We start from the raw sequence: 24,675 nt of genomic DNA on the forward strand, positions 1-24,675 counted from the left end.
CCTATAGGCTATTTACCCCAGCTGCGGGGTAAGAAGCCCCTTTGACTAAAAATACATTTTTTAATTTTTTTCTTAAAATGTGAATGCTGCAGCCACATAACTAAACGCTTTTCATTCGGTTGCATTTCTTACGCAGTTTAACATAAAAACTCTTTATTTAACAAATCAATGTGCTGAGTTATGCCGTTTTGTCCTTAAGGGGGCTCTTTACCCCAGTCTATCCTAACCCTGATTTGATTAAAGAAAGAGGTGTATAATCCAAAGACAGTTGTGGATTAGTTTGCGGTAGTTCGTCTATAACGTCAATTCGGCTATAACGTCAGTTTTTGCAAATCCCCTAGAGGTGCCGTTATAGGCGAATTCTACTGTAGTAGCATCTGGACTGGAAACGCAGTGACCAACAAAAGGCCAAACAGTTGGTACAACAGTTGGCCAACAGAGTTAGTTACTTGGCTGTTGGCCCACTGTTGGCCAACTGTTTGGCCTTTTGTTGGTCACTGCGTTTCCAGTCCAGATGCTACTATTTAGAAGTCCATGTTCTACCATTCCAACAACAAATCTTTAGGGAGTGTGCTCGGAGACCTGTTGCCTGTGGAAACGCACTCCATTTTCTTAAAAGTAGAGCTTCCAAAATTGTATATCGGGTCACATTGCTGTTTGCCAGCGTAAAGTACTAGGCTACGATATGAACTCACGAGAACATTTTATTGCAATTTTATGATAAATATGTCAATAAGATTAACGCATGAATAATGAATATAATAAAAAAATGAACAGTGATTGTACAGGATACATAAATCTTCATACACAAGGAGCAATCAAAATACGCGGTTCAACATAGCTCGAGCTGTTGAGAATATGACAAAGCAGTTAATTAAGGTTTTGGGATAGGTAATCATAAACCCGGGTTTCGGGATTTTCACCCAATAATTTCGAAATTAACTAAATTAAAAATCTAGCTATATCAAGTGAGCACACGCGCCTACTTATAGACAGCTAGTTCTTCAGTGAACAATTCCGTTTAGACCGAAACATTCAAGATTCACACTGTGACATTTAACGTGGCCGCTCTTGGAGATGTTCGTTGAAGATTTGCCAATTGCTTACGATTTAGGAAACAAAGGATCAACAGAAGTTTGAAATCCAAACCTTATGCTTGATATTGCACTTGGGAGAGTTTAGTGAAATCGAACTATGGCTTTCAATAGAATCACGCCAATGGCAAATAATGTTAATGGGCCTAGAGAGAGCCGATTTAAACACTTGAGCGAAACTCATCCAATAGATAAGCAGGCAGATGTCCTTTCACCATCTGAAAGATATCCTCAGTTAATGAATAGGCCGATTTTCTATCAGCTTCAATGTTTTATTGATTAAGCAACAAAAACAAAGTGCTACCTGTAATAGTCACCGCCGGTTGATCGGTATTTTTCAAGGATGTTTACTACAGGACAGTAAAAATACTGCAACAACCATCAATAGGCCTACAGATTTGTCACAAAAACCAAAAAAATACACAATTAAAATTTCATGGTAAGCAAGACCAAAAACCACGACTACGCACCTGGAGTTGCGGTTTGATTGCAATTTACAAATTCGCGTCCAAGTAAGACAAAAAAAGATAAGCGTTGGTTTAAGAAAATTTCGATCAGACTGTCAGCGACATCTGGCAAAATGAAACAAATCAGGCCGCATTTCGAGGCAGCCATGCCAACACCAGTTAAATTTGTTCCAAGCTCAACTCACCGTCTTGGATATGTTTCCGTAGAAAGTGAAGTCGTCCAAGAAAGCGCATGTGTTGATCACTTCGGAAGGTAAGTCCATCGCTTTGCTGAAATATTCATGAAACATTACAGCCTTGAAAAAGCACAATATCTACAAAATAGTTAAGAGTTCAATTAGAAAGTTCAATGCTTGATCAATGATTATGCTACATACTCGTAGCACCGAAACTCCGAATTTGATTTCTTGATAATAGCGTCAGAAATTCTGAACAATCTTGTCTGAATCAAACCAGCATAAACCGGTACCAACCTGCTGTTTGCAGTGTTGAGAAAAGAGCGGGCATACTGGCCCAGCATTGCAACGTACTGACTGGTTTCATCGCTGTGAAACTGCTTCAGCAGTGTTAGCATGCCGATGATGAATGGAGGCGCATCCACAGCGTCGTTCACTTTCTTGCACACCAGTCCACCTACGAACGTATGCGTCAAAACCAGATTTCACAAAATTGTGAAAATGCAGTTTTTGAAGAAGGTCCTTTGTTTTTTATCAATACTTTCAAACTCAACATCTGCTAAAGTAAGACAGGGAATGTAATAGTATTACACATTTTTGCAATCATAGAATAAATTGAACAAAATTCGTTATTTTTCTTAGAAAATCAACAAAGAAAAATGATTGCATCGCAATTATTGGAAACAATAAATTTAACGAAGTTATCGCTTCAAACTAATATGTCAAAGACAAAGAAGCTGCTGCTCACGAGACTAACAAAAGCAAATAAATAAAGTAGAGCAAAATACACTGTTAGTGTTACCAAGATAAACGGTATTTGACACTTCAGGTAGCACACAAATGCATAACTGACTTCAACTGCAAAGGGTTAATTTTCACACGACGCACTGACCAAGCCTTCCACACACTCACTTACACAAGGACTTGTTGTACTGCAACTTTTGTAGCTGAGTCGTCGTAAAGAGAAAACAAAGCAGCGCGAAGTTAGGCAGTCGTCTGAAAGAATTTACGGTTAAAAGATATCAATTAATATGTTTATCTCAGAATACACGAAATATAGGATAAGTAGATACGATAGTCCCTGTAGCATACACAGAAAATAATTTAAACTTTTGGTCTAGTACAGCAGGGATCCCAACGTTTTGTAGCCACCAGCCGAAATTTGCTTTTTGTAAGTCTTGGCGCCGCATTACATTTTTCACTCATTTTTGTCCTTAAAATTCGACCTCAGCTTTAAGATTGTATATTGTAGACCTCAGACGGGGCCCCCTGATATTGTTCCAACGGGCCGCACTTTGGACACCTCTAGTTTAGCAAGTAACAATATGCCAGCTCTTGTAACATTACGAAGCGACAAACTTACTTGGTTGTTATGTAGATCTTGGTGAGAGGGTCGCTCATTCCAGCAGCGTCAAGAAACGATGTGAGTTCGTACATCATCGGGTTGTCTTCGCTCGGGTACGGCCGAGATGGGTTTTCGTAATGGGCTTTTACTGCGGTCAAAAGAGCCCTGAAACAAAATTCGATCACACAATCTTGACTACCCTGCAGATGTGGGGTATTGCTGTCGTAAGTAAAAGTGCTGTTGTGTCCGATATGACGTTCAAACGATTGTTGGAAAATTCGAAACCATGACGTCACGTGAATAGAAATACGCTCCAGGTGGATTAGCCGCTTTGCCATGAAAAGAACGTGGTTCCTTTTAAAACGCAGTTTTGTAAAATTAGTTAACAATAGCCTATAAATTGCTCCGCTGAACAAATTTTATGACTACGATACAGTAGTAGGTTAGATTGAGGATTTTGGTCAAAACAGCGCCAGATTTTTGCAACTTGAAGAAAAGCACGAAGTATGATATATCTTGAAGTGTCTTTTCAACAAATTCACACTCGTACTTGTTCATGGTTGTTAATCCCGATGCCACAAACTTGGCGTGGAACTTGCAAGAGAAGTTCAGCTCATTCGCAATTTGTCTTTTCAGCAGTTGAATTTGTCCGATGCGCATGACCGACTCTATGAAGGGCGGCCAAGTTTTGCTGGCACGTTGGGTGGCTGTGGCGTAGACCTTGCCAGGATTTTCTATAATAAACATAAATCAAACGTTTTCCAATGTTACATATGAAACCTGTGGTCAACAGTTGACGTTCAAATGCTAAAGAAACAACAGTCGGCAACATGGCCCAGTAGAACAGCGCTTGCACGCCGTTCGAAAGGACGTCAGTTCGACACCAGCAGAGATGAGAGATCACGCAGCTGTGTCAAGGCAAGACATTTAATAACAGAAGGTGGACACGAAAACTTGCGTTTCCGTTCACTTGCTTTTGTGCTGAAGAGCAGAACTAACATCGCATTGGTAAATTATTACAGCTAGAAAATAATAAACAACAAAGCGAGAAGGCTATGAAGCTGTTAAAGTTTTTACCGACGATCTTGCGATGGGGGTGGATGAGTTGGTCAAGGCTTCTCAGCAGCTTCATCGAGTCGTTGTCGCGCATCACTTTCATTTGAATGAAGCGAACGAACTGCTGCAGCTCTCGTACGATCATAAAGCTGAACAGTCGATCCAGGCCGCACAGACCGTACGTCCCTAAGCTATCCAGAACACTAAAGAAATGCTGTAAGTTTTAGATCAGGGGTGTGCAACCTTTATTACAGGAGGGCCAGATGTAAATATCTGGGTGAAACCGCGGGCCGCACGTTTATTTAACATATGCTTTCTAGTAGTTGCAGGCACAAAAAGTAGTTTTTTTGTTATTCATCTTATTCTTATGGCATTATTTGGGGCTATCTCCTTCCAAAAATAATAAGTTAACACGCATAAACACATTTCTGAAAAAAAAACTGCTATTCACATTTATTGTCACACCGTCTTTATTGTAAACGAGTTCAGTGAGAAAATTGTAGCTGGCTTCTTTTCCTGACGACTTTTTCCGAATTTGCTTTAATGGAAGTGCTCGCAATTTGAAGTCCATTTTCCAAGTGTTCGTCTGTTACAACGCCCGTTTTAGAAAAAAATTGTTGGCACAAATACGTTGAGCCAAAAAGAGCCATTTTTGAAGCCATGAATATTTTCAGATGTGGAGAGTCATCTTGGTTGAGAGGTTTTCGGTAAAAATCGCCAAGATTTATTTCAAACCCGTTTTCTCTTAAGGATCAATCAGTTCAAGTTGGATAACAGCTGCTGCTTTGTCAATATCTCTGTTGAATGGCGAAGAAAATTTATCAAACAAATGTTTATGAGATTTGAAGTCCTTGAAACGAGCCAAAAATTCATACAATAATTTTTCAAGTTGGTCTGCAAATTCAGTTTTCTTCTCATGATGCATTCCATTGTCTTTCAAAGTTGGAAAGTGGAAAAGATTTCATCGCATATCCAATTTTTGTCTTCCATCTTAGCTACTGGGTGCCCTTTAAGTTTCAAAAATTCACAATTTTGTTACAAGCTGGCATATTGTTACTTGCTAAACTAGAGGTGTCCAAAGTGCGGCCCGTTGGAACAATATCAGGGGGCCCCGTTTACACAAGGACTTGTGAATTTTCAATTCACAATTCTTTCCGCAGTTTTTTCACAATTCTTTCCGCAGTTCGTAAGATCGTCGCAACATGCAACCCTAATTGTTTTACCAACGCACCTCGGAAAAGTACAGTAGATCTTTATGTGCCGTGTTGAGATCATCCAGAAACTTTTGAAACTGACGATGGTTGAGCCCTCATGCTGGAATAAAATTTACTACCTTAACAACCGGGATCAAGACGTGTTTGAACTTCAAGAATTTTGCGCACAGGTTTTGCTGGTGAATGATCCAATGAAAAATTGCTATGTCATCATCGATTTTTCTCACCCTCAAGGCAGACTTCAAGAGACTTATGCATCCAATGCCATTTCCGGACATGGATCAAAGCACCATCAGTTGCGATTCCGCATAAGCTAGACAAGTCCAGTTCGAACTTGTCAAAAGAATTAATTACTTCAGTAAAGATGTCAGCCCCAGTTGTCGTGCCTTCATTGACTGTAGTGACAGAAGCTCTTCCGTTTCGTTCAAGTTTTTGTCCACTCCTTTTACAAATATGGCCAACTGTGCTGTCCTTCTGGTCCGTACTTTCATCGATCGCAAAACTCCATGAAACAAAGTTCTTCACCTTATCCCTGAGAGTGTCACTGATATCACAAGCAAAATCATCGATACGCCTCGCTATCATCCACCGTAACAGACTTATTTTCTCGAACCCACTCTTCATTTCAGGGCACATTTCTTCTGCGACATCGATAAGACACTGCTTCACAAAATTACCGTCGGAATACGGTTTCTTAGTTTGAGCTATTCTCTGTGCAATTCTGTGCCTCTGATCTACTGACGTTCCAAATAATTAAATACAATCGGATTAGCTAGATTGTTCAAATGGTTAACAGAAGGTGCAAAATGTACAATGAATTGTTCTCACGTGCCAGACTAAAATAAATTATAAACACGTTTCGCGGCCGCACATAATTCAAAATTGGTACATCTTCGCGGGCCGCACAATTTTTCTTCGCGGGCCGCACGTTGCACACCCCTGTTTTAGATCATGGAATTTTGTTTAAGTCTAAAAAGAGAAGTGAATGGGTCGAATAAAGTGTAGCTGAAGCAATTGTTCGATTCGTTTAGCTAATCTCTTACACGTAACATGTTAAATAGTCCTATAAATTGCTTGTTGTTGCATTTCAGTTTGACATTACAAAGTCGGCACACAATTTTATGCGATGGAAATCAAAAGCAAACGTTTGCTGACAAAATAAAACTGCTCGGTGTAAACAATTAAACATCTTCTGTACTTTCAGACCTTGAAAATAGCTTTGTGCTGACGATCTCTTGCTTTGTTTTCAAGTCATACCATGTTCCCAGCAAATCGACGTATGAAGTTGTTCTGAAAACAATGCAACAAATTACATTTGTGAAAAAAAAACGTAGTTGTGAATCAGCCCAGAAAGAATGCGGATTGGCTGAAAATTTTAGTTTGGCCGCTGTACCTTCCGTCTGTCACCCGCAGAATCTCCCGAGCTAGTCTTCCGATGAAATTGATAGACTGGTCCACAGGCTGGAACCGTGGGATGGGAATATCTTTAGACTGGTAGAGGCTCTCATAGTCGTGTACCTGAATGAGAAAAGTTCGGTTGGTTGTTCCGTTGAGAAAGGGCAAAAGAGCGAGGGTACAATGTAAACGTACATAGTCGTGGAATTAATTTTTGGTCTAAAATTATCGAGTGCTACCTTTTGACGCAAGAAGCTGTTGCATTCCTGCTCCACGTTGTAGTTGATGATCCTCATCATTTCCTTCTGCCAGATCTTCAAGCCGTAGATGTTGACGTAATCCTGCACAGAGCACATGAAATCGTAATCCAAAAAACAAATCACACGTTTTTTTACATTGAATCAATATAAAAAAACGTGTGATTTGCTGTCTCGGAACCGCTCCCCGATTCGCTTCACGTTCACATCCGATTTGAACTTGTCAAGCGCATACCTGGATGTATTCAAAAGACCTTCGGAATCCGTCCATTATGCGAGAGAGGGCTTGTAGCTTGGGCATCAGCTCACAAGTCTACAAAATGCACAAGGATAATTAACAAACATGATGCAGAATGTCGATTGTACAATCCACTTGATAACGCACACGGCAGTAGTAACTTCAACTGAAAATTGCCAACTCGCAGCAATCGCAAAATGACAAAAATAAACCACTTCCGAAGTGATGTAAACTTGTTCAATTTTTCTAAACTGCTCAAAAAATATATTGAAAGTGTTCAGTTCAGCAGGCCATAGCCCCAAAAAGGGCCGTAGGCACTTGTCCAAAGAGCAACGTATTGTTCATAATCACGAGAAATCAAGGGCTATGCAGTCAAAGAACTCCGCGAACGACGCCATTCCGCGTTGACTTTATTGAAAGTGTAGCGAACATAAAACTGACCCAGCCATAATCACAGCTGGCAATTCTGAAGACGAGCCATCAATCTTATGAGGCTCGTAATACAATCAGATAATTCTTTTTTTTAGCTGACTTTTTAACTTTTTTTTGTCTATAGTATACTCGAATAAGTTTCCGAAAGAAAAATTTACACACTTCATTTCAATCAGTTTATTTTAAACCTTCAGAATAAATTAAGCAATTTCCGTCGGAAAACCCTACACTTTTCTAAACGCAATGCCTTTTATACTTATATCTCAACGAGTGAATACAACATGGAAGTCCCTGGAAAGCAGTTTCGCTTCAGGGGGAACATAATAAAACTTTTACCAAATTAAATGGTTCGTCCTACCTTTGCCTTCGGGTTGAAGATGAGCGAGCTGTGTATCCCGGATGCGACCTGCATCACCAATTCCTTGCGGATCCCATCCTCGAGCAACTGCTTCGGATCAATTTGAATGATACCGACTAAGGTAGTCTTCATCATCAGCACACCCTCGGTGAAGACAGATATCCCGTGTGTGAGCTTGGCAACCTTGAACAATGCGAAATTGCGAGAACCAATTTTATCAGAAAACGCTTTTAATATTGTAGGCCGAAAAACAAAATTTAAAACCAAAAGTGCAAAAAGTCGTCGAGCAATGTCTTCTAAAAAAACACACCATTTGTCCATCGTGTCTCTGTCTGTAACAAAGCCAATTGCGTTAGGTTCCTACAGTACGTTCAGTGACGTACACGTGACTATGAAATGCCTTTGACAACAATAGCGTTTAGCCTTTCGATTGTAAAGTCAGGAAACAACCAAATGGGCAATCACCTCGTATCGGCTGTCGAGCTGTGCGTAATCTCTCATCTTTTCCTTTTCCAGCCTCGTTGGAAGTTCCTGTATGCTTGAGGTTTGAATCTTCACGATACGAGCTAGCAAGCCAAACATTGTTTGTGGGATAATCTGAAGAACCTGAAGGAAAAAGGAATTCAGACAGTTTACACGTAACAGGTTTTTGGGTGTCAAAGGACGGAGATACAAGCTGTGGTGGTCGGGCAATGATATTGGGACCGGAGGAGTTGGGATTTTGGTAAAGGAAGAGCTATATGAAAATGTTGTTGAGGTTCGTAGACAGAGTGACAGAGTAATGGCGATAGTGATGGTGGTCGAGAATGTAGTGATGAGAATAATTTGTGCTTATGCACCACAAAGTGGAAGATCCGATGCAGAAAAAGAAAGGTTTTATGATGAAATGGCCTATGAATGGAGCACAAGAAGTGATCAGGAAATTGTATTGGGTCTTGGGGACTTTAATGGCCACGTTGGCCAACAAATTGATGGGTTTGAAGGTGTTCATGGAGGGTTTGGCGTGGGAGAAAGAAATCGCGATGGAAGGCGACTACTTGAGTTTTGTGATGAAAAGGACCTGTGTGTTGCAAATACCTGGTTTAAGAAAGAGGAAGGAAGAAAAGTGACTTTCAGTGCAGGTGGAAATGAAACCGAAATTGACTTTGGGTTGGTATGCAGGAAAAACAGAAAACTGATCAAAGATGTGAAAGCGATACCATGCGAACTTCAGCATAGGTTGGTGGTTATCGATTTGGACAAGAAAGGTCTGAAGAAAACTGTAAATAAAAAAAGGGTGATCAAAAGAAAAGTTTGGAAGTTAGAAGATGCCGACACAAGAGAAAGGTTTAAAAAGAGAGTTGAAAGTCTTGTTCACAACGATGTGAATGATGTATGGGGATCCTTCAAGAATGGAGTTTTGCAAGCTTGCGATGAAGTTTGTGGGAAAACAAAAGGCAGGATGGATCGAGGAGATACGTGGTGGTGGAATGAAGATGTGAGGGAAGTGATTGGGGAGAAAAAAGTCGCATACAAGGCTTGGTGCAGAAATAGATCAGAAGAAACTAAGCTCAAGTACAAGCAATTGAAAAATCGGGCAAAGAGAATAGTTGCAAAAGCTATGAAGAAAGAAGCTGAGCAGGAATTGACCAAATTAAAAAACAGTCCTAACGAAGTATATAAGTTTATGAAGGTTATGAAGCGGGATGGGAAAGATGTAGATGGTGGACGATGTATTAAAGGAAGGGATGGAAAACTTGGTTTCAGTGAGAAAGATCGTGGAAGAATTTGGAAAGAACATATGGAGATGATAATGAACGAGGAAAACGATTGGGATCAAAATGTGGAAGCCGACGTGGTAGCAGGTCCATTAAAGAGAGTTACTCGAGAGGAGGTAACGCAAGCAATGAAGAAAATGAAATCGGGGAAGGCTCCTGGACTATCTGAAGTCACTGTGGAAATGATACGCGCAAGTGGAGAGACAGGACTGAAAGCAATGCAGGAAATCAGTCAACGTGTGTTAGATGGAAAAGGAATGCCAAATGAATGGAAGATGAGTGTGGTGATACCCATCTTCAAGGGAAAGGGTGATGTAATGGATTGTGGGTCATATAGGGGAATAAAACTGTTGGAGCATGCAATGAAGGTAGTGGAAAGGGTGTTGGAGAATAGAATAAGATCTGTGGTGAAGCTGGACGAGATGCAGTGTGGATTTATGCCTGGGAAGGGAACGACAGATGCTATTTTTATTTTGAGAAGGTTGCAAGAGGAATATCGAGACAAGGGTAAAAACTTGTACATGTGTTTCGTGGACATGGAAAAGGCGTTTGATAGAGTTCCAAGAAGAGTGATGGAATGGGCAATGAGAAAAAAAGTAATGCCAGAAGCTCTCGTGCAAGCCGTAATGGGTCTTTACGACGGTGCAAGGACGAGAGTTCGCGTTGGATCTGCCCTCTCAGACGAGTTTTCGGTGAAGGTTGGTGTACACCAGGGTTCTGTCCTCTCTCCTCTAATCTTTGCCATTGTGATTGATGTGATTACCGAATGTGTAAGAGAAGATTCATTAATGGAGATACTGTACGCCGATGATTTGGTTTTGTTGAGTGACACAATGGAAGATCTGAGAGGGAAATTTGAGAAGTGGAAGGAGTCGTTTGAATGTAAAGGTATGCGTGTGAACATCAAAAAGACAAAGGTCGTAATAAGCGGAACGGAAGGGGAAATCACAATGAGCAAAATTGACCCATGTGGCGTCTGCGGAAGAAGAGTGATGGCAAATTCTGTTACATGTACGAAATGCAAGAAATGGGTGCATGGAAGATGTGCAAAGATGAAGAGAGTGACATGCAGATCTGGAGATGGTTTTGAATGTGAAAGATGCAAGAAGATTGAGGAAGGAATGATTGGTCCTGTTGAAAAGCTGAATGACGAAGTTGAATCAGTAAATGCCTTTTGCTATCTAGGAGATAGATTGAATGCCAGTGGTGGTTGTGAAGCGGCAGTGACTGCAAGAGGAAGGTTTGGTTGGGTGAAATTCAGAGAGTGTCGAGAGTTGTTATGTGGTAGAAGATTTCCGTTGAAAATGAGAGGAAGAATTTATATTAGTTGTGTGAGATCTGCAATGCTGTACGGAAGTGAGACATGGTGCTTACGGGAAAACGAATTGGCGATTTTAAGAAGAACTGAGAGAGCGATGGTGAGAGCAATGTGTGGTGTAAAGCTGATGGACAAAAGGAATACCGAAGAACTTATGAGCTTGCTTGGGTTGAATGAGAGTGTTGATAAGTTGGCAAAAGCGAATGGAGTGAGGTGGTATGGGCATGTTTTGAGAAGGGATGAAGATGATGTTTTGAGAAGAGCGCTGGAGTTGCGAGTGGAGGGTCATAGAAAACAAGGAAGACCAAAGAAAACATGGAAAAAGCAAGTTGAGGAAGAAAGCAGCAAGGTGGGCTTGACAAGAGAGGACGCGCTAGACAGATCGATGTGGAGGCAGGGTGTGAAGACGATTGCGGCACTTGGAGGTGAATCCGGCCACCCTCGGTAACGGGGACATCACCGGATTAAAACTGGACTACTACTACTACAGTTGCAAATAGATTACATGCAAACTATGCCACAGACTTCACTATGTGTGACTCGTAAGAGATGATTTTTATCTTAACGTCGAACAAAATAGTTTCGAAATTATCCTCTTGCAACTAACAACCACAAAGAAAAAAATTTAAATATTCCAAATAATTATTACACGACATCTTACTTTTCGAACGTAGGCGACAAGCTCGCCAGAATAGTATTGCGAGACGCTCAGCAAGTCTTTGCTGTTTGCTTGATTGATCCGCAGCAATGGGAGCTCGAGCGCCGATGCGAGCTTGAGAAAGGTCGCTCGAAGCTTGATGACGAGCGAAGCATTTGTTTTGATCCGTTCTTGCATGAGGGTGGTGTAGCTGAAGAAAATGAGAGATGAGCAATTGAACATGCGGTGATGGGATGCGAAAGGTATTTTAAGCTTGCATGAGAATAGAGAGCGATGAATGTCGTATGGAGGTATTTCAACATTTAATCATTTACACAAACCTATGACGAAAAGGAAGCTGACGATAAAAGTTTGAAATGAATGCAAGTAATTCCGCCTCTAAAATAAAAAGTTATCTCATTTTTTTACTTTGTCACTCGTTCAACATTTAAAGTTTTCTGGCGAGAAAAAAATGTGACCAATTTCGAAATATCATTCTTACTTTTGGTCAATCAGCACCCAGGCGTAAGAGAGGTCAGCAACAATTTCAATCGTGATGAGGACTTCCTCCTTGATGTTCACAGTCCGAATCATCTGATGCAGATACTGTCTTGTGTCGGCCAAGAACTGACGTATCTGTGACGTGATCACTACGTTTGCATTGACAATCGATACTCATAGTTTGTTTCACAAAACATTGAAGCGTCTTAAAGTGGCGGGAATGTAAAAAAATTGTGGTACAGTATGCCAAAGCTGAACTTCTCCTAATACCTCTTGAAAATAGGTTGATGCATTATATCGCATTACGTTTGATACATCTTACGATTTATAGCGATTTCTACCTGCAAGTTGTTCTCAAGTTGATGGAACTCTTGCACTTCTTCCAGCGCCTGGATAAGCTGGACCATCTTCCTTCCAGCTGACGTTGAATCAGCGTAATCCAACAGCGAAATTTCCTTCGCCATATGCTCAAACCACGCTTTTAGTTGATCTGGATCAGAATCAAATCGTGATGTCATTAATTATGGCGCAAAAAATGAGAAATCATACGCAACCGGGTTAGGGAACCGGGTGCATTCTATAATGGGCGGCAGCAGTTAAAAAGAATAAACGGCTATTGCCAAACTATTCCCATCAACTAACGACATAACACCACGGGACTGAAATAGAGTCTTTCGTTTGTTAGGCTGTCAATTTTCAGTTACTCGGACAAAGATATAACAATCGATAAAGTTCCAAAATCTTCGTACATCACTTCGAGCTACCACTACTATTACTGCTGAGGATTATAAGGATGAAGTTCAATTTAACCTACGAATGAAGTTTTCAGCTCGGAACAAAACGTGCAATGTTTAGAACCATGAAAAACATAAATTCGAGGCAAAACAAAACGTACCGTTCTTTTCGATTCGAGTGAGAGGTTTAGTTCCTGAAAAAACCTCAGAAAGTTCCGTCATCCGTTCCACGCACTCTGTGCGGTACTTCACCCACTTGTCCTCTTTCTCTTTCAGCATCAACTTGAACATCTGAAATAAAACTTGTAAGCAACCAGATATAACTAGAATACAGACGTTGGTTTGATTAGTGTCGGCCAGTCATTGATGACGATGTAGAAGATCACGTGATGTTTGTAAAAATTCGTAACGATTCGTAAAAACTGCGTTACATGAAAATTGCAACGAAACTAAGTAGCCACGTTTACTGTCGATAGGGCCATGTGTTTTTTCTGTAAAAACAGAGCAGTGGCAAAAAAAAACGTGAGAAAGAACTTATATGAAGATGTATACATATTGTACAATGGATGGCACATTAGCAGGTACAGAAGAGCCAAAAGAAATGATTAACAACATCCTAAACTCAAACTATCACTTGTCAATCAGAATTAGAAAATCTGCATGTTGAAGCTGAGATTTTCACACAAGCATAAGCGATATACCCAAGCAGTGTTTATTCCCATCCCTGTAATTCCATCCTAAAATTTGTAAAATGTTGTCACTTACAAGTCAAAGCAAAAGTAGTATTTTTGAATTGATGCAACGTCTACAGACATTGAATCAATGAAAAAAAAGGACTGGTTTTCTAAAAGGAATGTTCTTCGAATGATATTTCGAGCAAAGGAGAAGTAGCAAAGGCAATTGCGTACTCACATCATTAACCTTCAGTTCCAGTTGAGCTGTATTGAGAAGCAGCTGAAACAGGTCAGATAGAGAAACTTCGCAGCTTGAAATAACAGCTTCCCTAACCTGACGCACCTTCTTGATGTGCTCATGACCTACAATTCAATAACATAAAGCAATGCAGAATCTTTCACTTTATTTTCAATCCTCACTTAATATATCGCTCGCTCAGCATAATCATTTTTAAACCAATAATTTACATACGTTGACATGTCAAAGTACGCTAGCTGGGTAACTAAAACGAAATCATGTTAAATATAAAAATGTTCATCACATGGGCATTACATGCAGAACTACTACGGTACTCTTAATTTGTACGTGAAGACAGTTTTACAGTTCAATTAAAACAGATTTGGTATGGATCACCTGTATTGACTGTGTGTAGCATCAGCCATCTCAGGGTAACATTGCATTCACGGAGGCAATTCATCAATTTCGAAATGTTATCCAACAGGTAGTCCTGTGTGAGGACACCTTCTTTCAGAAAGTGGGATACGGCTTGGTAGGATTTCTTCAGTTGCTTTCCGTGTTCCGCTGCCTGATGAAGACATTTTGCAATCGAATTATTGAACATTAAGGCGATGTGAAATTTGAATGGACAAAATCGAATTATCACACAGGGTGACTACTGTTGTGTAGAGTATTTTTGTGAAGTTTTATGCAATAAAATCCAGTATCCGTAAACATGTAAGCGTTTTAAGGTTAGTATTTTCTAATTCTTGCAAGGTGATTCCACAAAACATACTATCACAACGCATCAATCCACGTGATCCAGATGGCGCGCTCTGAATGGCTAGTTAGGGAAAACGCGTTGTGTGCCGCACACACGCGAGCGCGAGCGATTGCTGTCTGCTGCTGAGAGATTTATAACTTGAGATGCTGAATTGCTGATTATATATTATTGAAGATAAGGCTGCAAAATTCAGATAAGAAGTTGTGTTCAGCCGAAATGTTTGCTATGATTTTATACTTGGTTGTTAAATCATTCAGGCTTCGGTTCAAAGTCAGTTTAGGCTAGGTTTTCCAAATTGTGTAAAGTAGGCCTAAGAGGCAGTGTCTGTAATTATCAGGTCTTCTGGAATAAGAACTGCTTATTCAGGTGAAGTTGCTGTTTGTGGTTCTGCATTTTTTATATGTAGCTTTGAGAATGACACTAATAAAGTTCATAGTATTACGGAAGGCTCAGACAACTAAGTTTTCAGCACTTAAATTCTTAGTTCTGTGTACTGTAAGTGGGCTATGTTTTTTTTCAAAAAATACAATAATCTCTTCACATATTATCTTTAGTTCATAAAGCTAACCTTGTTGTGAGTAGCATTGTTTACTGTTAAATCATGCCTAAAAGTTCTAAAAAGAGAGTAAGAAGCTTGGAAAGCTCTTCTGTCATTGGACCCTCCAAGGAGCTTCCCACTGCTGATTTACCAACACTACGATATGTTCTTGCATTCTGCAGCCTACTTTGTTAAAGGTGATACTCAAGTACTTTATTACTGCAACTTTTTCTCTGACAGGTTTTAACTAAGCTTGGTAGTGACATAAAATATAGACCAACTCGTATACCTTTGTATGGATGAAGGGCAGGGCCGGATTAAGGCGGGGGCTGATGGGGCTGCAGCCCCAGGCCCACCAAAAAAATAGGCCCACCGATAACAACTTACTAAGAGCAACTAACATGCTTATGATCAGGATAGAAAAGATTAAAGGACGAAAATCATAGCACGAATGCTAACTGTGTAATCCAGCGGTTCTTAACTCATTTGCCAATAATTAAGCCTTCGTCTAATACACGTTGGGAGGCACGATATGACGCTATACAATAAACATGCGCTAAGAAAAGGATATCAACCAGTTCTTCAAGTCTTGAAAGCATAGCCGTACGAACCAGGGGGGGCAGCTGCCCCCCTGCTGTTTCAAAAGGTCCCAAATTCGGGCAAAATCTTGCAATTATTAGGGCAAAAATTGCTATATGAAAAGCTTCAAAATTGCATGAATTAAGAAAAACTACAAATTAATATCTTTTACCCATCAAACTAAGTACGGTACAGCCTCTTAGCCTATTTGCACAAGAAATGTGCCGAAAAGGATTTTTGTTTTCATTTGGCACACCCGTATTGATGTATTGTATGGTGATCAAACTGTAGTACGAAATGCATTTAACCAACTGCATTAAGCCAATTTGGGCAGCCACCAAAATATGTCTCTACTACTTTTGTGAAACTGCCCAAATCAAAACACAAAATTTGCTATAGGCTATAGCTAATTTTATTAATTTTCACAAATGCATCGTGTTGATTTGGGCAGCTGAAAACATGACATTATCTGATGAAACTGATTAGCCTAGCCTGTTTATGCAACTGCCCAAATTAGCGTGAGGCAGTTTTCCCAAAATGAACAAATTTATTAATTTTTCCCATTTACATAGGCTGTATCGTTTAGATTTGGGCAACAAAAAAATATGAAATTATCTGATCATAGTCTATTTATAAAACTGCCCAAATTGGCATGATGCAGCTGCCTCGGCATCAAAATTTACAAAGTCTTTAATTTTTTTCATAATATCCATAAATGCATCATCTTGATTTGGGCAACTACAAAATATGAATTTATATAAATCTGGTGAATATCATAGTGAATACTTTTATAAAACAATTCGGGTGGAGAGGTTACAGTACTTTTTCAACCATAAACGGACATAGCTAACAAAGCTACAACATTTAACAAAAAAATGTTATAACTTACTGTACCTGTTAAATGTAGCTAATGTTAATGCTGTGGTGTTGCTTAGCTTTGTTTAGTTACTTTTATAAAACTACCCAAATTAAAATGATGCAGTTGCGCCCCAAAATAAAAAATAAATATTTAGTTTGTATATGCAACTGTGTCATGTTAATTTCACCAACATTGAAAATGCTACTGCTGAAATATATAATACTCCTAAATGTTACTCCTACCTACCATGCCAAAGTGCAGAAGCATCGAGCAATGCAAAAGCAAGGTATATTCAAAAATGAATTCAGTTGTTTTATCTTGATTACTTTGGTAAGAAATTCTAGCTAGGTGGTGATTTTGTTATGTTAGTTTTTCACTGTTATCATGCACCGCATACATTATATTTGGGCAATTTCTATAAAAGCGTGCAGATTTGGGCAAATTTACATTCTGCCCCCCCAAAATGGTTTGGTCTCGTACGGCTATGCTTGAAAGCAATATCTAATGACAATGACGAACAATCACAGACTAAAGAAACAGCCAAGGGGTTTATCTTGTCAATGGAAAAGCTTGAAACCGTTATTTTAATTGAGTTATAATGGAACAGTTTCATAAAACTAGTCGGGCGCTGCAGGATAGCAAAATTACTTTGAATAAGGCAACAAATCTGCTTCAGGGTCTACATAACTTTGTTCAAACCTTTAGATCCCAATTTCAAGAACTCAAAGAAAAGGGTAGAGCAGGGCTACTCAACTGGCAGACCGCGGTTCGAATCCGGACCTTCTGGGTGTTGATGATGGACCTTGAGCTTTTGGAAGAATACCCTCTTTACCACGTTTCAGGGCTTTTTTAAACATATTTATACTGGGAGGAAGCAAATTTGTACTGCCATTATCCTAGTTACTGGGGGTCTTCGACTCCCATACTCTCCAATACTTTCTCAAAAATCTAATTAGAGTTACATTTTATCTAAAAAAGTGTTTTGATAAAATAGTTTAGCTCTCGTGGTTGCGTGTGAAATAATTTGTTCACAGGACCGCTAAAAATATACAACTTGTCAAACTGGACCTTTGTTAAGATTAGTTGAGTAACCCTGGGGTAGAGTAGCCTAGTTAAGTGGCTGTCATCATTATATTGAATGAAGAAATTTCAAGAAAGAAAAGAAGAAAAGTATGCTTGGATAGCGAAGGTGGATCTGAAGACACATCACTTGATCCATCCAGCGGATTCACAGTTTACTCATATTTGCCAATCATTGACCAAATTATTTTGTGTATGAAATCTTGAATTGCAGCATACGATCGTCTTCAAATAAGATTTTCGTTTCTGGCGGAATTAAACACCATGCCTAACTGTAAAATTAAAGAGAGTGCTAAAACATTGCTTCACTATTATCCAAATGATCTAAATTCTAGAAGAATCACTGCCTGAAGAGATGATTCATTTTTCTGCACTGCTAAAACAATACCATTTTAACAGCGAATGCAGCAAAGAAACTCAAATGTTTAGATTCATCAATGAAAATGAGTTTATGTATGCATTTCCTAACGTATCTGTTGTAGGCTACTAAGAATGTATCTTTGTCTGATGATTTCTAATTGTTCAGGCGAGCGCTCATTTTCAGTGCTTAAAAGAGTAAAGAATCAACTGCGTTCATCCATGGGCCAGAAAAGATTGCATTCCTTAGCTCTACTCTGCATTGAAAACAAAATTTTAGAAAAAATAGACACCGATGATGTTATTAACAGCTTTGCTTTGTCTAAATCCAGAAGACATGCCATTTGAATGTGTTTAATAAGTAAATACTGTACTGCTGGTATAATTTTTGTTATTTCATTTTAATTCTGATTGGTACAATGAGGGGAATGAAATATAGGCCTCAGATTACCAATAGCCCCAGGTCCATCAAAACCTTAATCCGGCCCTGATGAAGGGTAGTTGTTAAAAATACTAACATATACCGTAGCTTGCATGAATGAACAGTACACGTAGGCTACAATAACCAACTAGCAGACACTTCAAAACTTTAATGTGTTGAAATAATTAATTGCACGTTTACAGAGACAGAGCACTCACAAGGAATTAATTTTTCAGGAAGCTGGAAAAAAAGCTAACTATTCTCTTTTCAAATGAAGATCGCATTCCTAAAACAATTGAGGTTTCTCCTCTCCCAACGTTATCGTGGAGTAGAAGCACCGTTATACCAAATTGGGCTTCTTGACAAAAGGACAACGAAAACGCTTCAAAGGAGAGTTAACAAAAAGGTAAGTTCTTACATACGGTATAGTTACAAACTTTTTTGGCTAGTAATTTTCTATGAAGTGTAGGCTAAGGCTTTATAAGTATATTCTTTGATAACAGGGTCATGCATAGACATGTCCCATGCTGTGTACTGGGGTTGGTCAGTTGTTGTCATTGACATGGCTCTTCTAACAACATTTGTTGAATGGAGCCATATGAGAAGGAGAATGGGTTACTGCCCATTCTACAACCCCACTTCACCATTGCAGATGTAGTGCAACCAACTCTAGATAGTAGGTGATTTAAGGATTTTTCATTTTCCTAAAGCATTTCCTCGTGGGAAAGTGATTCAGATGTTCTGATTTCTATGTCTGTAAAGGCAGGCTTGTGCTTTCACTAAAGCTAGTCGTGCTATGGCGAGAAGATTTTTCTTGACTACCGTATCACTGTTTTTTACTGCCATTTGTCCGAAAGAGTATTATCTGTTATGTTTGGCATATATTGTTTTTCGTTGTGACAGTCAGAAATAAAAACAAACTGAACTGATTTACATGGATTATTTTGTGTTCTTTACATTTATCATTCACACAAAAAACTTGTTTTTCAAGAGCCTCAAACAACAGCGAGGAGATGATTTCGCTGCAGCAAAGAAGTCACAAGTGATAGAGGAAGAGAACTGGAGAAAAACAGCAGTTTTCTGCAGCAATTGATGAAGAAATTGACTCCTTTCGAACCAGCTGCACCTGGTACATCTGAATGTGACAATGCCCCGGTATCCAGTGATGATCCTGCTCTGTGATCTTTTTCTGTGAACATGTTAGAAAATATTCGCAAAGGCAGTAACTCTTGTGATGTTTCTGTCCGCATTTTTACCCAACCAAAATTAAATTTGAATGCCAACTCACTGTGCTCTTTGATTGGGACCATGCCACGCTTACTGAGTCTAGCCTTGCTTCACACTTGACCATAGATGAACTAAAGGGTTTGATAAACACAAAATTTGAATGCCCTCATTTTCCTGCCCATACTCAGGCTGTGCAGCGTCTCATTTGGGAAGTCACTAACGACTGTGGAAGTGTTGCTGGCCTTCAACGACTGGATGGTTTCATTCGGGCGAGAATTGCTTCGCGTAGGGTCTTGCCGAAAGCAGACACGAAATCTGACTTATAATGTTTTGATATTCACCATTGTTTCTTGTTCATCATCATCATCATCATCATCATAATCCATCGTCGGTTTGTTCCCCATTAGTGGGGGTGGCCGATTGTTTCCGCGCAGCAATTGTTTTAATCCCTTTTCTCCATTTCACCCTGTCCCTTGCATCTTCCTCCTTCAGTCCGACTTTTTTAAATTCATCCTTCACTTGTTGTTTCCACGTTCTTCTTGGACGACCGCGTTTCCTCTTCCCATCCACCTTTAGATCTAGTGCCTTTCTAAGAAAACTTCCTTCCTCCCTCCTTATCACATGTCCATACCATCTTACTCCATTTGCCCTTGCCAGTTGGTTCATTGGCTGTATTCTTCATACGTTTGTGCACGTTTTACAAGCACATATAAAGTTGGTTGGTTGATGTGTAAGCTACCATTGGAGAGTTGCAGTTACTATATCTGTCAAAAAACAAATGTAAATCGGCGAAAACAATCGAATATTAATGCAGTGCGTTGTGTGATTATGTAATACATATTACTACAACAAAACCAAAGTGTTATCTTATGCACAGTGCATTCCTACTCTTGCCATAGAAGTGAAAAAGGCTTTAATATCATCAGTTTTTGCTGACCAAGCAAAAATAGGGTTGCCAGGTGATTGTTTAATATCTTACCGTACACCGCCAGCCTTTACCTAAAAGGGCAACTAGCAGTGACATCATATGTAATTGTTGTTGTGGTTGTTAAAGTTGGAAATTTTTACAATTTAAAAAAAATAAACAAAGTTTTTTCTTCAAAAAATTTGTACCTGGCAACTCTGTGCTGGCAACAAATGCCAAGGACAAAATCGACTACATGTTTAAGGTTACTGAATATTTTTGCGTGAAATTTTACAGAAATACTCTACATAGCAATAGTCACCCTGTGTGATAATTCGATTTTTGATTTTTCAAAATTTTTTGATTTTCACATCGCCTTATTGAACATACCAATTAACCCAGACAGAAAATCAGTCGTATTTTAAATTGCAGTAAAAAAAACTGATTTGCTGCCTGGGAAGTTGTGTGTCTGTATGGAGACATGGTGGACTTTAATGATCTTCCCCGACTTCTGTATCGATCGATCCTCCAGCTCTAGTTGTGAGCATTCCAGTCAGCATAATCCAGTCCGACATTCCCGTCAGCCAATCAGTCTTTTTACATTGATTTTGCTTCTGCATCGGTAGAACCAATACAAAAAGTACTGATTTGTTGATTGAATATTGAGATAGTAATTTAAAATTTGACCTAAAGATCAGTACGACGGTGGAAGTTGAATGGAAATGATGCAGTACAGTTTGCACAGCCAGCAGCCTACTTACCAGTCTCTTGCAGTTATTCAAGTCCAGCGTGTATTGCAAGGCGGTCTTTGCAGCTTTGTAAGGCTCCCAGGCTTCAATCAAGTTGATTATATTTCCCATGTAAATGCTTATGATCTGCGTGAACCAAGAAGAATGAACTCACGATTGACAATTTATAAAAATTGATTACACCCATGGGAGATAGTTCTATCGTTTCAAAAGTCTGCAACCTTTGAATTGAATCAGTGTAAAAAAAAGAATTGATTTGTCGACTGGGTAGCCTAAAGGATACAATTAGAGATTGCATGGAAGTTAGAATGTGAAAAAGGAAAAAGATGAAGATAAGCTATACTTGATGATAAAAGGATAGCTATAGTTAAACGAAGAGCAAAGCATTAGACAAAAGAATATGTAAAAAAAAAGTAGCAGACCTGCATAAAAGAGAGAATAATATTAACTATCGAAAGAAAAACTTGTTTAAACTGTCCAAAAGCTTAAGAAAACGGCACATCATAGACACAAGCAGTGCACTGATACAATACAACCTAATGCGAATTAGCACCCTGTAACAATTTATCAAGGATCCAATTTATAAAGCAAAAAGTGCTACAATGGCTGTGAATATAATTACCCAGTTGTCGGGGAAATATTTATCCACAATTTCTCTCATCTTCGACGGCTGGCCATGCAGAATGTCCGGCACAAAGTACAAGGCCACGTATAGCATTGCCGCTTGGTTCGCAAGTGCAGTGCTTCGGTGCTCAGAGAAAGGGTACGCGGCAACCTAAAACAGTCGCACAATTGCTACAATAAGCCTCTATAGGTATTAAATCTAATCATCAATGGACAAGTACATGACAAATTTTGTCTTCGCATTTAGCAGACGTTGAATTAATGAAAAAGCGACGTTCATTCCTGAGCGTACAGTACATAGCATTTAAATACACAAAGTTGGTTTATTTTGCATGATCAAAATCGAATAGTTAAACTTAATACCTGACTGTACACATCGTCCGACCGCAGCCGCCCGATCGTCATGTTTACATAGACTGGATTCACAGTCACTCGAGCAAAGTAGTTCTCGGGGTAGTTTAGTGGCCGCTTCGCTCCTGGCGAGGAAGAGTAGCCAGTTCCTCGAAGCAGCTTGCATACGTCATCAATATTACTGTCGGAAGCGGCTCCTTTGGCAGCACCACTGTAGTAGAACATGTAAAAATTCACACAATTCTTGCAGTTGCTGTTGCATGTGTTCACAGTAGGGCAAATTCAAATCATACCATGACAAGAAGAAATATATCGCACAGCGTTTTTCTTTGGCATTTGACCGCAACCGAAGACCTACGTCTTTTTTGTTAATTTCAGTCTTAAGTTTTTATTTTTTCTCCACGCTACACTCTGACAAGGAAAAAACGACTGCGCCTGGTAACAAAGACGTCACTTTTTGTTGCAAAAACAACATCTTAGTTCAACTGACCTGTATCTGTAGTAAGACACTAACATCCGCTCGCGCACAAACCCATCGATCTTCATGTCCACCATAAGGAGCATCACTCCGTACAGGTACAACGCTTCACACTGGAACAAACACGAAACGAATATACTTTACCTCATTGACCTTACACGCGGTCTAGCTGCCCATCACTGCTACAGCAGGTATGTCTCGGTGAAGCATCGACTGGGGACAGCTATACTTCGAGATTTGAACGTGTGTAGATTAGTAATCAAGTTATATATAAAAAGGATCCCTAGCTTTTGTGAACCGCTGCGTTTTTTCCTACAGCTACACAAAAGCCACAAGGAATTGAAAATCAATCACTAAAGGCAACTCTCATCAAAGGTTCGGAAACTCACATAAAAGTTAACAAGCACTTAATCGAAATCAGGTAAACTGATGGTCTTTTACCATTTATTTGCGTTCGTACTTCTTATTCAACATTAGTGAAACAATTTATATTTGATAGGAGTGTAGAACTGATATTTTTGTTGTGAAATTGTATTCAGTATCTTCTTCAAATCATTAATGCGACCAATCATTTCGTATCTGTGCTTGAACTGAATGATTTCCTGACTCAACTGTGATGTAGCAATAGACATTCCAGTCTCAGAGTGATAGGTAATTGCATCGATATAACAACTCATTTCCCAACAACTTGTAAAAAAGATTATTTTTAAAGACAAACGCTCACAATTAACATGAAGTTGCTTTCACAAAACTATAAACTTATACCAGCAGTTGCTTTCCGTCTTCGTTTATATGAACAGATTCAAGAGTTTGTTGTATGAACACGCCTTCATTGAGGTCATCGATAAACCTGCATGACGTCAAGTTAGAACAAGCACATCTGCAGAATCATCAGCTGATACTGGAAACTCTATGCAAAATAGTTTGCTACTTTGCAGTGTGCACTGTGCAGCCATGCTGGACGACTGGACGTGAAAAAAATACCTTTATGTATGGCTCAAACAGTTTTGCAAGAATATCTTTCAAGAAAATATACTTTCATTAAACATTCTTTAATACACCATTGTTTCGAGCTGTATGCTGTACAATGTACATAGCTCAACTAGTATTCTTACCTGTTTAAATCAGACACAAACTTATGGATGCTTTCAAACGCCAGATAAAACCTTGTTAGCATCTCAATATGGTTTTCACGGAATTCATCATCTATATCTTGCAACTGCTCACTCTGTTCGATTTTGTTCTCATAATAATCGATTGCTTTGAAATAGCTGAAGTCACATATTATGCCTCCTAAACATGTGAACAGAATAGTTAAAAATTTTAAGACAGGTGAATTAAAAAAAAAACTTTTGCAGGATGAAGTCTTTAGATTGCGCAATATGCCATCAACATGATTATTTGGAAAAAATTAAATGGTAGGCCTACAACACAAATGAAATGCACTACTTCAAAATGAGCAACATTGTGTGGTGTTAGTCCAACTAAAATCTTTTAGGTCTTTTAGTCTAGAAACATTCAGAAAACTTCTAACAATTGAATGTTAACATAAGAGATGCAAATAGTGTAATTTCTGCAGTTTGGGCTCTGTTCTTCTGAGAAGTGACAAATTTATTTACTTTTTAACTCAAATAATACAGTATTACAAGAGTAACAAACCGTATTTAACTTGCTCTGCCTTGCTTTCCAATTTGAAAACTGATGGAATGAAATCTGACAAACGAAGCAACTCTGCAATGATTGCATTTCCTCTGCTGACCAGCCGAAGTAAAGTTTGCCCACAAATATTATTGTCAGCTAAAAAATCTTGACCCATTACTCAATTAGTAATTAACCTACCACGTTTTTGTTTAT

General features: G+C 39.2%; 1 protein-coding gene across 2 annotated transcripts; it reads right to left on the reverse strand.

Moving 5' to 3' along the window:
- Positions 1–686: 686 nt before the first annotated feature.
- On the reverse strand, positions 687–24,675 carry LOC145784132 (WASH complex subunit 5-like). 2 transcript variants are annotated; one of them, XM_082595888.1, is made up of 26 exons: positions 24,481–24,675; positions 23,937–24,114; positions 23,587–23,671; positions 22,834–22,934; positions 22,356–22,554; positions 21,991–22,143; positions 21,381–21,494; positions 14,288–14,459; positions 13,892–14,016; positions 13,141–13,270; positions 12,587–12,735; positions 12,247–12,380; positions 11,769–11,955; positions 8,498–8,638; positions 8,033–8,215; positions 7,240–7,317; positions 6,987–7,088; positions 6,746–6,870; positions 6,559–6,642; positions 4,160–4,341; positions 3,633–3,816; positions 3,101–3,247; positions 2,654–2,733; positions 2,035–2,194; positions 1,747–1,831; positions 687–1,312 (listed from the first exon to the last, which is right to left on the reverse strand). In XM_082595888.1, exons 1-26 carry the CDS (start codon positions 24,635–24,637, stop codon positions 1,256–1,258), a joined length of 3,492 nt encoding a protein of 1,163 aa, XP_082452014.1. In that variant the 5' UTR covers positions 24,638–24,675; the 3' UTR covers positions 687–1,255. The 2 variants fall into 2 exon arrangements, 1 of the variants encoding a protein (XP_082452014.1); XR_014290981.1 differs by lacking the exon at positions 687–1,312 and having other exon boundaries at positions 1,748–1,831; positions 2,650–2,733.

Source organism: Aplidium turbinatum, chromosome 15 (assembly GCF_918807975.1).
Source record: "Aplidium turbinatum chromosome 15, kaAplTurb1.1, whole genome shotgun sequence".
Taxonomy (NCBI): domain Eukaryota; kingdom Metazoa; phylum Chordata; class Ascidiacea; order Aplousobranchia; family Polyclinidae; genus Aplidium; species Aplidium turbinatum.